This window comes from Sinohyriopsis cumingii, chromosome 3 (assembly GCF_028554795.1).
Source record: "Sinohyriopsis cumingii isolate HCF-2022 chromosome 3, ASM2855479v2, whole genome shotgun sequence".
In the NCBI taxonomy this organism is placed as follows: domain Eukaryota; kingdom Metazoa; phylum Mollusca; class Bivalvia; order Unionida; family Unionidae; genus Sinohyriopsis; species Sinohyriopsis cumingii.
Genome location: NC_142963.1, coordinates 135,894,095 through 135,910,060, shown reverse-complemented (window position 1 = coordinate 135,910,060; position 15,966 = coordinate 135,894,095). Strand labels below are relative to the sequence as shown.

At 39.1% G+C, this 15,966-nt stretch overlaps 1 protein-coding gene across 1 annotated transcript in view; it reads right to left on the bottom strand.

Moving 5' to 3' along the window:
• The window catches only part of LOC149803925 (hepatocyte growth factor receptor-like), an 85,414-nt gene that overhangs the window by 45,491 nt on the left and 23,957 nt on the right, over positions 1-15,966 (bottom strand). Inside the window, exon 4 of the mRNA XM_089954007.1 lies at positions 15,341-15,449. Within this exon, the coding sequence (XP_089810133.1) occupies positions 15,341-15,449 (109 nt within the window). The remainder of the gene's footprint in view (positions 1-15,340; positions 15,450-15,966) is intronic.

Here is a 15,966-nt window from a genome sequence, read left to right as displayed (position 1 = left end):
GACGGAGTATATGATCTTCGCATTTATGTATAACAATATAATGTAATAATATAATCCTACCAAATTTCATTTTCATACCTGTCAAACCCTATAGAAACCTTTCAAAGGCCAAAATAATTTGTTCAAAACAAATGTATTTCATACATTATATTAGATCAACAGTTTTAAAACAACAAAATGCCACACACAAATTAATTTTACACATATTTACATAGTTATTTACATCACTGAAACTGTTATTTTATTTTATTATTTTGACATTGATTGTGTTGTACCACACCACATTAATAAATGCAACACATGCAAACTTTGCGCTTTTCAAAATTCTAAAGTCTATATAGCAGGTGTTAATGTTTATTTTACACTGTACAAATGATATTAATGTGTCTGCATTCAGGAACGTCCATCAACATGAATGTATTTTTCTTTGTCATACATAACGATCTGTTATTGTCTACATTGCTGGGAAGCGGATGCCACCAGTACTAATTCTCTGGTTGATAATACCAGGCCAGTAGCTACACTTACTCCTTTTCTGGCCATCTTCTGTTAACACAGGCACACACTCAATAGTCAGCCTCATGATCCAGGTGTGGAGCAATTCAAAAACGAAAGCGTGGTTGCTATTCAAAAAGCTATGTGCAAGGAATTTTGCAAAATGCATTTTTAATGTGTAATATTAACATCTTTGTATCATGGATTGACTATTCTAGATATATATATTTTTCCCCCATACACCTTAAAATATTACGACAGGAGCTGTCCAAAAATTAAAATCTTAAAACAAAAATCGCCAGAGTAGCAGTCCAGAAGTTATACCACGTAAGCTGATGATATGTTCTATTAAAATTGTATATTTTGTGTTTGAAAAGGTATGAATTTGCAATAAGGTGTGGGGATTTTTGTCAGAGTTGATATAATTTGCAAAGCGACATATTTTCGAGCCATGGGAATGACGTCACCAAGTATATGTAAGTAGCGAAGGGGGGGGGGGGGCATTTTACAGACAATATGAAAATACATTACAGACCACACTGGGGCACTTTACGGACAAAATGTATACCTGGGGCACTATACGAACAAAACGGTTGGGTCTATATACGGACAATAGGAATGGCAAGGGGAAGGTGACGTCATGGTACTGACGATTAGCAACAATTAAGCACGGGACTGACCTCAATCGGAGCAAACAACGGGAATGGGACTCTCGGGACAGAGACAGAGATAACTCATACAACACACAACAGAAAAAACAACCATAAAACACATCAAAAAATATTTAGGCAAGAAAGCAAATATATTTGAGGCGTATGAGTAGCCCTGAAAAGGGCCTTAGTGCTTATGTCAACAGCATTCCATTAACATAGAGAACATCGTATAGGTCTTCTTTTCCTCAAACTTTTTATGAATTTTGGTCTGTAGATAAGGACTCTCTTCAATTAGCCTTGTCTCTCCACATAAATTCTACTTTTCGAAATACTCGTATCGGTGATCCGAATAATTGTCCATGATAATCTGGCATACATGGGTAAGTCCGTATGGAACAGCATTAACGATACGAGAGTAGCTGTTTCTACATTGGTCCACATATTGTTACGTGAACAGGTGAAGGGAATGCAGTGAACTGCCGTTATTTATAGGGGAATTGAGTTTATTCACCAATCCAAACACGCGTTACAAAATTCAGTCACAACAAGGAGCCAGCTTTCGAATCCGAAGAGACTGACATGTGACGTCATATAAATATATAGATGCGCTAGCGTCTGTGCGGAGTCAATCCATGTGACACAGTTTTCAAATATGACAGAAACTAAGAAGACAATGAATTGGGGTGCACGAGCCGTGGAGACTAGAAGGGATGGTATAGCAGCGGCTACCAAAGTCAACACAGGATAATTTCCAGAAGAAGTTGATTTTAATTGGGATTTAGTGGATATTCGTCGAGGATTTTAAACAGAGGCAGAACAAAGAATCTGAAATTTTTTTTACAGCAGCAGAGGGAAACAGAACAAGCTTTTCTACTTCAACCGCAACAGCGAGAATAAGAATAGGCAAGAAGGAATCAACAGGAATAAGAACCAGAGAAGAAACAAGGTCTAGGAGAGAAGAAGAATAGTGAAAGCCAAACGGTAACGGTACGTTTAGACATTGTAGCAGAGTTAAGAAGTGTTAAACAAATGAATCAGATTTCTTTATTACACCTCTTGCTAAAAAGACCTTCCCGAGCCAAACAACCCTACCCTGTTACTACGCTTGCAATACCACCCCTAGTGATTTCTACCAAATCATCATCGACAGGAGTTGGCCTTGGCCGTGGCAAAGGCTTAAGGCAGTTAAAGATGATTACGTCCCGTTCCTGTGTTTTTTTTTTAAACAAACAAATACACATCGGTCCTTTTTAGAGCCACCCACCTTTCTCGAAAAGAGATAGTATTTCAATTGCCAAAATCAATTAAAACTCAAAAGCCCTTTTTTACCCAAGACGTACTTGTGTGAGTGCGTGAGAGTGGAGAAAGGAGAAGAAAGTAAGAGGCAGAAATACGATGCATTGCCTCGTACAATAGCTAAGTCTTGGCACAAATTCATGTCAGTGAATTTTAAATGACATGAGTGTGCTAGAATTTAGACCCAGAGACTCTATAGCGAGCCAAAGTTCACCATTAGTAAACCCTGAAAAGTATTATCATATTTGAGAGGCGGAAAAACGCTCCTCTAAAAAATGTAGAACTACGGCTTCCACGTACACGGTGAAGTTTAAATATTTCCAACGTACCACTGGAGCAAGCAGAGGGTTTCATCACAAAGGTGTGGGACTCTTTACTAACCACTCTGAAACGGCAATGTAAAGCAAAGAAGACGATCGCTTGAGACTTTCCATTCATCACGACAAATTAAAGTCCCTCGTTTGGGTTGAGTTTATCAGCCCATCAGAATGAATACCTTCCAAAGTAATTGGCAAGACTCAACACGTGCAACAATCCAACGGCATGTTTCACATCACCAATGGAAAAGCGACCCTGTTCATGATCAACGTTTCTCTTCCCCAAGGGACGGGAGGCTAAAATGTGTTATCGGTGGATGACCTACTCAGCACCAAAAGAGCCTCGTTCAAGTTAACAACCCTCAAGACCACACGTGTTTAGCTCGTGCCATCGTGGATGGACGAACGTATTCCAAAAAGAACGACACGGTAGAATGGAAAAGAGCTCGGCAAACTAATCGTGCCAAACAAATAAAAAAGAAGCAGAAGTCCTGTTACAGCAAGCGTGGCTATCCAAAGACAAATTTTGTTGCATTCCTGAAATGCAACAAATTGCAAGACGTCTTTTCTCCACTCTACACCTTGAAAGTACACCCTCAAGAAGTGCGCGGATCTTTGTTGTTTTGCGGCAAAGACATCAAAGACGGAAAATAAATTCACGTATATTATCACGATGAACATTTCTTTGCCATCACCATTATCACCGCATTCCTAGGAGACAGCTATTATTGTAAGAAATGTGACTATGGCTATAGCAACCGAGACAAACACAAGCATTGTGGATCAAAATGCTCAGGAGGTATGTGCTCTCAACCCTGTTTGGACGAAAGACAAGAACGAGTGCATTGCCCTGCTTGTCAGCGCACTTTTGTCAGCCCTGCCTGTTGCAAACATCATCTGAAGATGCAAGGTTCACAACAGAAAAGTGCTTGTCAACTGCTGAGATTGTGCCCTACTTGTGAACAAGGCATACGTAGCAATAATGACAAGGCACACGTATGTTCGGGAAAGAAACGATGTCACGTTTGCCACCAAATCGTGCAATTGAAACACCATTGCTGCATTCAAAAACACCATTCCAAACAAGAGAAGGAAGATGACCATAAGAAAGGCAATTTTATTTTTTTTCGATTTCGACTCCATGCAAGAGACCGGTATTCATATTTCTAATTTCCGCGGAGCACATCGAGCATGCGAGAAGAGCATCCAAGAGCCTATCTATAGTTTTTGCCCTCACTACAGCAAGATTCCTGTAGGACGTGAAAAAAATCTTTAGGGGACCGAACACGTTAGCAGATGTCGCCCAATTGATCTTAGATGGCATTGAAGATACGTGGAGCCAAGAAGACATCGAACGTTACGGAGATCGCCATGTGACGATAATGGCTTACAATTTCTCGGGATACAATGGTCAGTTTCTTTTGAGATAATGTACGGAACAAACTACCGAACGTCCTAAAGTGACTTTGAACTGATCAAGTGGGACAATTACAGTTTAAAGATTCGATGAGCTACTTGGCCATGCCTTTGCGTCGAATGCCTAAAACATTTGGAATGACAGAACTGGCACAGAAGACTTCTTGCCGCACTTTTGCATTACTGAAGCCAACCAATATGCTTTCTACTCTTGGTACCAGGCTCACGCCTCGGACCCCTTCGACTTTCAGGAAGAAATGTCGTTCCGATGTGGAGATTTTATGGCGTTGCTGTGGAATATTTCGAGAACTGTTCATGGAACACGGAGGGATCGATCCTTTGAAAGAAGCATGCACCATTGCCAAAGCGTGTTCCTTAGTGTACCGCCAACGTTTCATGCTTGAAAACATCCAGCCTGTCATCCATCCTCAAACGACCAACTTTGTCAAACGTCAGAACTTGGTCAAAGCCCTACGGTGGCTACATTACTTGTGCGACAAGGAAGACAAACGGATTCAGTACGCCCGCAACTAAGGGGGCGTAACGATGATCAGAACATGGTGGATGGTTGGGACTTAGAAAATCCCAAGATCGTGTACGAGTTTAACGGATGCTTATTTCACGTATGTCCCCTCTGTTACCCTGAACGTGGCACTCAAAATCAGTTTTTACAAATGACCTTGCAAGAATTGTACCAGGCCACTTGTCAGAGGCGCTTGAAGTTAAAGCAGCAAGGATACCAAGTGATAGAAATGTGGGAACCCGAGTACGATCACCGTTTGAAAACCTATCCCAAGTTTAAGCCCATGGTGGAAATTTAGAAGCTGATGGACCCCCTGAACCCGAGCGATAGTTTGTACGGAGGATGGACGAATGTCACATGTATGATGTACCACGCTGACGAAGAGAAATGAGAAGAAATCAAATACTTGGGCGTGTGTTCACTGTATACTTACGTGTGCAAATATAGTCGCGTTCCTCCAGGACACCCGCAATCGCTGATCGAACACATCGACCTGGACATCATTCGATAATACTAATAATTGATAAAATGCGAACCTTGTCTCCCAAGAATTTTTCCCATCCCGTGTTACCTCACCGCTGCCAAGGGAAACTGATGTTTTACTTGTGCCGCACTTGTGTCTAAACGTGCCAGCACACCTGGGAAGAACAGCCTTGATGAGAACGTGGGTCATCGTGGAATTGTTCATTGCTCTGGACTTGGGATACGAAGTGTACGAAATTTACCACTTTACCAAGAAAGAACAATATCACAAGGGCGAAGAGACTCAAAAAGGCAGTGAATCAGTGCGAGCGCACCAGCTGGTGTTTGTACAATGTGGTCGTCACCCTCTTCGATGGCAAACCGACAAAGGCATCACATTTCTGAAACAAGCTCTCCAAAAAGAATTAAAGAAACGTGACATTCTTTTTTTCACCACCAAGAATCCTGAAACCAAAACCAGTATCGAACGTTTTCAACGCACCTTGAAAGAACGCATGTGAAGATACTTTATGCATCACCACACTCTCAAGTACATCGATGCCTTACCGCATCTGGTTCAATCGTACAACCAATCTTACCATCGAAGCATCGGACGCTCCCCCAAAGAAGGGACTCCTGAGAACGAATTTCTTGGTATCGAGCGTCTATTTGGTTCGTCCCCGACAGTAGCTGTCCCCAAGAAAAGTGGAGTGTTAGTTGTAGGAGATTTGGTGCATATTGGCAAAATCATATGCTCTTTGGACAACAGTTACTCACCCAACTGGACCAACGAATTGTTTTCTGTCACAAGACAAGCGTGTGGCCGTCATCATACCGTCTATTATATGAAAGACATGAAAAGGGAAGTGCACAAAGGAACGTTTTACTTACCAGAATTACAAGGTGTGACCAAAAACGAAGACGACGTGTACGACATCAAAAGCATTCTCAAACAAAGAAAACGTAAAGTGGGAAAACGACATGTCAAAGAAGTCAAAGTAAGTTGGAAAGGTTATCCTCCCAGTTTTGATTATAGGATCGACACTTCACAGGTCATCGACAATTAAAAGAAGTGACCATCATGCAATTTCACACTGCCTCAGCTACCGCTACCACCGTAGTGACCACTCTTTCGGCCAGTTCTTCTCTGCAAGAGCTACAAAAGCAAACCTTGTGAGTGTGGTGTGGAGAACGTGTGCCTAAAACGCAAATCTACTTTTTCTGCAAAATCTTTGTGGTGTATTGTGTCATGGGTGCAGCTTTTTATAATTTGGGTTTGCAACAAGGACACAAAAATTGTAGACCATTTTATTGATCAGATGCATATGTTGCCTTCTTCCCAATCCTTCCCTGACATACTCCTCGAACGGGAAGAAGGGGCATTATACGTCCAACGCCAGTCAACACCCCAACAACAACAACAACACTTCGAGCAACCCCTTGGACAGCAACATAACTCTGGAATTATGAACAAGAATAACCAATTTTACTTAACCTTACCTAGTGGCAGTTCCATGGAGGTGTTTCCCCACAACACTTTGTGTTGTTACATGGCCAAATTACCTCAGGCCATCTAATTAGATCACGAAGGCCATTGAAAAGTGGCTTTGGTGGAGTTCATTTACCCTACACAAATTAGTAACATCACTGAAACTTAAACAATTTTGAAGTCGATGTTCTGGACGATGGAGTGCAATCAGCCATGATTACCACTAAGCAACATAAAAAATTCACTGCACATCGAGCAGTATCACAGACTACTCCTACTGCTCCGACATTGTACATTTATAAATTCAAAATTAACCCAGGCCATAATTTAGTGGTCAACATCTGGTGGATACGATTGCTGACAGATTCAATGCAACAAAGTTCTGACCAAACTAAACAAACCTGTTACCATGGAGAAATATAAAGTGATCAAATTTCCGGAGGAAAACTTGGTAGGTATTATATATTGCCTTGAATTATATGACAGTTTGTGTGGGGTCCTCAATGTGGTCATGGATAAGAATAGCGAAAAGGTCACCATACCAACTATTGACAGCAAACTGAATTTCGAAATATACTTTTGTTGCTCGGTAGAAATGAACCAAGGACGGAATTTGATCTTTGTGTACTCCGATGTGGTGGACTTCAACGTGGTGGGACACACCTCCATACCGTTACTAAGTGTCATTCCTTTGAATGTAGATTCTGCCACGAACATTGACGAGGACAGTGGAAACAACTGTCAAGTTCACCTCGAATTTGTACATCCATACTATGTGCCAGTTAGCAAGTCTGATTTTGACACTGTCAACATTGCTATAAAAGGAGATCTGGGACAAAATATTCTATTCACCAAAGGGAAAGTCACTGTGAAACTCCATTTTTTAAAACGATTCTCTAAAGACTCGTATGTCATGTATCCAGGGTATCGAGGTGTCGGTCAACAGCGAGGACACGGTTAAGGAGATATGTTGAAATCAGCCTTTCCTTCGGTGACCCCAGTTTTGAAACCGATGGTGACACGAGGATTGCACACCTTGAAAGATGCCTCGTTAACGCACGGCAAAGAATTTCTCGAAATGTCATCAACGGCAAATGAAACCCTAAAGAAACTTTCTTGAGAGAAGGCAAAAATGTTTTGCTTCAAACGGGCAAGGACATTTTTTGCCGACGAGAAACGCCTATAAATTCCATGGGCGCTGCCGAGTCAGGCATTCCTGCTTCTCTGATGCTACAGCAAGGACAAGGCAGAAAGAGACGAATAATCAGACACCCCTTCTCAAGCCTTCATTCTCCTTCATACTTCTTACTCCATTAAGAAAAAAAGAACCGTCCAAGACTTAGACGTTTTTCATTATTAAAACATACAAAGACAAACAATGATGCACCAAGATCTTGCTCCTGTTCCAAGTCGAAACTGGACCTGTTTGCCATGCCACTAACTATGATGACGATGCAAGATTCACAGTGGGTCGAATTTCATCACGTTTCCTCTTTGACGGCCTAAGCTCTGTTCGAGTGTAAAATCAAATGCAGAAGGAGGATTACATCAATCTGAATATCAGTTACTTGTACCTGAAATCAGCGTGATAGATGTGAAGGACATTACTAATCCAGAGGACCACGATACGGTAGCTTCCGTCAACAATGGCATGCATTCCTAGTTCAGTGAAGTGGATTTGTATTTGAATAACAATCTGATCAGCAGCAGCATGGATACTTACCCGTACCGACTGTACAGGGAAAATCTCTTGACGTACGGAATAGAAGCCAAGAACACTCATCAGGATGCCTGTGTGGTATGGAAACCTGGAAGAGCAGGCAGATTTTCCGATATAGCTGGTCTAAATAAGGGATTTGTCGCCCGTATACAGAAACTATTTAAAGAGGGTACCTTAGAACTGATGGATCACTAACATATGGACATGTGCTTGAAAGATAATTATTTGCTGAACGGTGAGGCTGTGCGTTTGAGACTCAATCGTAGCAGCACTGCTTTCCATTAGATAACTGATGATGCTACCAAATACGAAACTGTCATCGATGACGTCCGACTCGAGGTACGACGTGTGGAACTGTTAACTAAAGTGGGAAATGAAATCAGTCATCCATTGAGCAGAACGACCGCCAAGTATCCGATACACAGCATGGAAGTGAAAACTTTCAACATCCCCAAGGGTCAGAGATCCATGATCGAAACTCAACTGTTCCAAGGACAGTCACCTAAACGTTTCATCGTCGGCGGGGCCCTGAGTGGCCGAGTGGTCTAAAGCGCTCTCCGTTACGGATCACTGCGATCTGACCTCTGTCTGCGTGGTTTCGAGTCTCAAATTCGGCCAATATGGGTATGTGTGAACAAATTCGGCCAATATGGGTATGTGTGAAAGCTTGCCAGTAGCATCTAGTGGGTCAGTGCTTTTATTCCTGGGTTTTCGCGGGTTCTTCATCCACCATTAATACTGGCCACCATGTATAGCCTATTGTGTGCTGAAAAAGGCGTTAAACCCTACAACACCAAACGGTTAATCCTTAAAATCACAAATAACTCAGTCTTCAACGAAACTGCCGATAAAAATCATTTCAACTTTGAGCACTTCAAAGTGTCCAAAATCGAAGTCAGTGGCAGCCCCTTTGAACATGTCTTTAATGTTAATCAAGAAGAAGAGAAAAAGAAGGCCAACTACTTGAGAACGTACTTATCCCTGTACAAAGCCACCGGCCAGTTAGGGACCAACACCAGCCATGGTATTACATACAAAGATAATGTAGGCGGCTACGCTTTGTGGTCTTTTATTTTCACCCCAGACAAAGGCAGCGACGCAGGACATTTCCACCATATAACATCTGGCCAGATTCGTGTAGAACTTCAGTCTAAGGTAGCGCTGAAGGAGACAGTGAACGTCGTCATGTATCCGAAATTGATAATCCCGTAGAAATCAACAGTTTGAAAAAAGTCTTGACAGATTATCAGAAGCTATGGAATACTTCTTTGAATGGTGGAGAATCTATGGAAATGAAATGGAATGACACTGTGGAAGCAAAACCCCAATGCAAAGACGAAATGGACATAATGAGGAAGTCCAGATGATCAGCCCAAGAATACAAGTTAGTCTCCTATTTTGCCAAACACCTTGCAGAAAAAATATGGAATTGATCTAGAAAATTGCCATGGATGTCAAAACGAACATCCCAGTCAAATTCAACTCGTTACATTTCTGATGCTGGGTCAAGAAAAATAGGACGAGTATCTGGACGAAGCTTGGAGTCTCATCTCGGACGAAGCCGTGTTACATCAATGGTATAACGACTTGCGTAATCATTATTTCCCAATGATGACTCTAGAGATCCATCCCATCGAAGCTATCTTGGCTCATGGTGCGGAGACAAAACGACTAAACGGTTACTTGTCAGAGATTTTCAAGCAAATATTCAGGATTGAATTGAACACTTATCATTCCTTATGAAGACAAAACAACAAGAAGAACTTCAAAAAATGGATACCCGGGAACTGTATTAACTTTTGAACCACAATACGTACACTGCGTCATAGAATCATGTCGTATGTGGTAAAGATGAACTGTCTCATCGAAAACCTCAACAACATCCAGCTTTCAACAACATCAAGCTTGTGTCATCAACACGGACGATATTCATTTCCCAGGGACTCTCTTAGTAGTGATCTACTTTCCTAGAGAAGGTTGTGTGGAGGATTTTGATTCGTATGGATTGCCTTCTTTGGAAGAGGATATCAAGGCAGAACATTTAAAGACTTATTTGATTTTCACTCATTTTCAAACGATGACAAAGTAGATCGATGGTTTTGCGACCATTATGGTCATCATTTGTCATTAGCTAGGAAACATAGTGCAAAATCAATTGCCCAATGACTAACACCAGTGGAAGTTAAGCTTCACTTCATAACGTTGTAAAAAAATAGTTTGATATTTGAAACATGTTTAAGTTTGTATTTGAAACATTGCTCATTGTTGAATGTTCATTGTTAGTTATTTGAATACAAATGCTGTGCTTTGAAAAAGTGTGTCTGTCGTTTGTTCGCAATTTTATGACGAACCATACTTTGTGACTTCTCTCTATACCTCAGATCAAACTATTCTAGTGTTCCGATTCTAAACAGTATAGGGATGTTTTATATCGCGTCCGATCTTGAACCGTATAAAAGGGGGTAATTTCCAGTCAGACCACCCATTGTAGATTCATCCTCCTCTGAAGACTGGTCAAGTTGAACGAAGCTTACCTAAATTTTCATCGTCTCAGGCAAAGCCTCATATCCAAAGCTGCAGAGATAGAGCATGTCAGAATGTTGAAAGTGACTGAAGACCTGATAGAAAAGCTCTTCAGAGTGGAAATCATAAAGTAGAAAGAAGAATGGAAAGAGAAGCAACAGCAGAGAGAGCAGCAGCAGCAACAGCAGCAGGAACCAGACAGAGCTTTTGTCGACTGCCATGAAGACATCAAAGAGTTATCTTTCTATTTCCGAAGAAGCAGACCCTATTCTTTTGTTAAAACCTACCATTATACGGAGACGCAATCTTAATCAATAAAATATTGCTATCACTCCTTGTCCACAAAAACAGCCCTTTTCAGGGCTACCCAATACTAGAGAAAAGATATTCTAATTCAATTGCTAATGGTATGTTAGAAAATGAGACGAAAAAGCAGAAGTGCTTCTATAAGCACTTCATTTCATTACCTTTGTTAGAAGTGTATTTATAAGCACTTCGTTTCCATAGCTTGTCAACTAGTCAGTGAGTTTGTGATTGTAGTTAGGGTTTGTAAGTAACAAGTGAGTGAGTTTCTCTTTTAAGTTCGCGCGATCCATGTTTATTGGGGTACTGATATGAGCAATGTACGATTTGGAGACGGGATGTTTTCCTTCACGTCCGTGCTTGAAAAATATAAAGGGAAAGATAGTCAATTAGGCTCACCATCGTTGACCAAACAACTGCAACAAAAAATGAGTAGCAGGATTTCAAAAATCGTAGATCTCTAAATGTACCTGGAGAATTTCAGGCGAATCATAGACGAGCTAACCATGGAGGATGACGAATAAATTAAGTTGGAAGAGAAGAATAAGAAGAAATAAGAGAAGGAGAAGGAGAAATACACAATTCTCCTGATGAGGCCAAGTTGCCATGTCCAGCCAGAGTTCACAATGTCACGTACAGAGGATTGGGATTTGAAGTTCAAACCCCAAGCACGGTGGCTACATCTTCAATGGGTGTAAGATATTAGATGAACGAGGAAACAGCTGAAGTTTTATAAAAGAGTCATTTTCAGGGCTAAGCAAATCTCTAGAAAAGAAACTATTCAAGTTGGCAATTTTGTAAATGTGGAGTAGTGTGAATATAAACACTCACTCGTTTACTGCATTTTATTGTGTGTGTGTGTGAGAGAGAGCTCACGTACGTTTGTGTGGATAGTAGAGTGTGTGTTTGTATAAATGAGCATAAGCTTGTGTGGATAGTAGATTATTTTGGCTTTCGCGTACGTTTATGTGAATAGTAGAGTGTCTGGGCGTTTTTCCTCTTCGCTTCAGTGTGGATGGTGTATTTGAGGTTTTTTTTCCTTATCGTGTGTGGTGACATATTGTGGTTATTGATAGTATGCTATTAGTTTGCTTTTTGCTCGTTCCGTGTGTGAATAGTATATTTATGTTTCATTATATTTTTTCTCGTGTGTGGATAGTATAATTTGGTTATTGATAGTAAAGTAAGGGTTTGTTTTTTTCTCCTTCCCGTGTGTGGATAGTATATTTGTGTTTAGTTTGTTCTCCTTCCCATTTGTGAATTGTATATTTGTAGATAGTATAAAGTCAAAGCGTTCGTAGTTCGCGGTCACACCACTTGCTACATTGTTGCTAATCGTCAGAACCGTGACGTCACCTTCTCTGTTCCCTGTCCAATTCCTAGTGTCCCTATACACCCCAAGACCTTTTTGTCTGTATTGTTCCCCAGGTATACATTTTGTCCGCAAAGTGTCCCAAGGGTGTCTGTAATGTATTTTCCCATTGTTCGTATAGTTCCATCTTCACTACTTATGTATTCCTTCCGTCATGTTGGCAATGCATCGTCCCATTTAGATTGCAAATCTCACCCACTTAATTCAAAAACTTAATTTCAGGCAACGCGCGTCAAATAAAAGTTTCCTGAATATAAATATTGTTAAATCGTTGTTCTCCCTAGAAATGTACATTAGAGCCCATATTTGGCAACATAAAAGGATAAAATACAATTTAAATGTTTTGTCATGCTTTTACTCACCTTAAAAGGTGCACTAACATTGAAATAATACGAGTTAAAGAAGATTTTGGGTTTTACGTGATAAGAAAACCAATAAATTTATTAATACAAACCTCTCCTACCTAGCAACGATTTTGTCCACAACTTGAAAAATAACTGTAATGGTTTGAAAATCTAATCAGGTCATCAAAATATGCATATATATCTTCAAAGATGCCTCAAAACTTATGAATGTACTTGAAGATATTTTTGTTTTCGCTTAATCCTGCTAGAATGGTTTTAATAATAACTATCTGGATTAATGTTTGCGAAAGCAAAATTGTTCTTGGCCAAATATTACAGGGTATTTCAGGAGATATACTTTCAATGATTCACTGGATTGAAATATCATATATATTTTTTCACTGCAGTGTCGATAACATTACGGTCAAGACATCTGAGCCTTCTAGACACTTGTTTTGTCTAGTGGCAACTATCCTCAAATGCAGACAAACCAGGTTCAAATCTCTTAATGTGCAGACATTTTTCTAATTATTTTTATACTGTTATACCTTGATCTGGCAAGGGTATTGTGTTAGTATTTATATTAACTGTGTGAATATACACAATCATTATAGAATTGATTAACCGCCAAATTATCGCGCTGGATATAGTAAGAAATATATTCAATGTGTTATAAATATTGCTAGACAATACACTGCAGCACGAAATAAAAGAAAATGTGCTTGCTCAGAGAGTATAGCATAGATATCCCACGCCACTGTGAAAAAAATTCAATATTTGCATTTATGGTTTACGCAGCTATGAAAATACTGAGTTGTTTGCGCAAATGTATGAAACACATTAATTATTTATTTCAAGCAAATGTTCTCTGTTTATGCAATAGATAACTTGGCACATAACGCAAGTACTTCTTAATTGAGCTAAACAAAAATATTTGGATAAATCAAATATATGTGTTTCACAGCTTTTATGAAATATAACTGTCCTTAAGAAGGGATACTGATAAAAGCTACCTTAATTACTAGATTACTGATAAAAGCTATCTTAATTAGTAGGATACTGATACAAGCTACATTAATGAGTAGGTTACTGATAAAAGCTACTTTAATAGGCGGGGTACTGATACAATATTCCATTATAGGTGGAGCACTGATTAAAGATACAATAGTAAAAGCACCTTATACTTATCCATTTCTCATTATGAAAATGCATAATAATTTTAACTCGACTCCAACAACCCAAATCGTGTTTGTACACATTGATTACAACGTACTGATTCAGCCCGGAAAGATTCTATATCACCTTTTAATTCCAATGAATTATTTAAATAAAAAGTCCTTTCAAGCTAAAAACTGGACACAACTACAAGATTGACTCTGCTAGTCAGATCTTAAGACAAGGTTGAATATTTTGTGTTTATTTCTGATGTAAATCAAAAATTAAAGACACAATAAGATAACTAGGATAATGGTTATGTTCCTATTGAAATCATTTATGAAACATTCTGAAAGATGTAAGCAATTTCTGGTTTCTTGCTGAAAAGTTAGTAAAGAACATATACAACATTCGGTAGACTAGATTGTTTGCAGGGGGAATACCAACGTCACGAACTCATATCCAAATAAACATTCTTGCCTACAAATCCTAATAACCTTAATATCTAATCTACAATGATGGACAAAAATTAGCTATGTAACATAACGCTTACAAGAAAGACGTCTGTCAGGTAGACCTAACACCCAAAATTACATACATAGGCAAATCACGATACACATTAACACACAACACATATTTATTTCCTTTGGGCCTAACCCGTGTATCATACTGTCATGACTTACAGAATATCCTCCTGTTATTCACAAACAGTTTAAAATGTGAGTGTTATAGTATAGTATAAATTGCATATATAGCTGCTGTTCAATAGGTTTCTTACATTTTGTTTCAAACGATAATTGCAGCAAAACATTTTAGACTGAAGTTTCATTCACGTTTGTTTTCCTTATGATTTTGAGATTGTGATCTTGTAGAGGTGTTATATAACTCATACCGTTCTCGACTGAAGTAAACACAAACATTCTAAAGAAGTAACAGTATGTGTTTTGCGTCATTTTCTTGAATGTCCCTAAAGCCGGAAAATTTTAATAGCTACCTTAGTTGTAAGTTGTACACATGATGATTTTAGACTGCCGAACAAAACTGAAGTCATTTATATGCACACTCAGAATCTGGATATAAACTTAAACCACTAATACAATTCTTGGAATTTAAACTGGGAAATATAATACCATGCCGATAGTATCCCTATAGACAGACCATAGTTATTACGTATATAATGCAACGTTACTCCCCTTCCAGGATGGTACCCTGCCTTATTAATAATCAGTTGTCTGATTCCTATAGTAATAGGGAATTGCACATACAACTTACCACATAGGAAAATAATATGTGACTGGCTTTCGCATTATACTTGTTGTTGATTGTGACAACTAATTTGCCAGTTCCAGTAACAGGACTTGCTGCACTGACACACACTATCCTGAAATGTACAACATTATTTTTGAAAAGAATTAAAAACTAAAACTTCAGTTATTTTATGTTGTAACATACAGAAATAAATGTTGCTTGGGCTTGGTTAGTTAAGTTATAGTGCTGAGATTTTTAACGGTATTGGGCTGAGATATTTAAGGTATGGGGACTAAGTGATTAGGTCACAACACAAAATGTACCTAAACGTAAGGCAGATATGGTTAAAATATAGGACTGAGGTGGCCAATGTACATTTTGAAGTGGTCATAGTTTAGGAGTACTTATGAACAGAGGTAACTATTTAGAAATCTGCTTTTATTAATTTACCTTTATATATATATTTCATTTGTATGGTTTGTTCGCTTTCACAATGATACTATGCTATGTGTACTTGTATTTTGTAACTGACTTATGTCCAAATTCAAGTTAATGGCATATCTGACGAATAACATTTATTTTGTAAACAGCACACTATATAAATAATCTTTCCCTATAATTATATACTAACTATTTAGATCATTATTAAT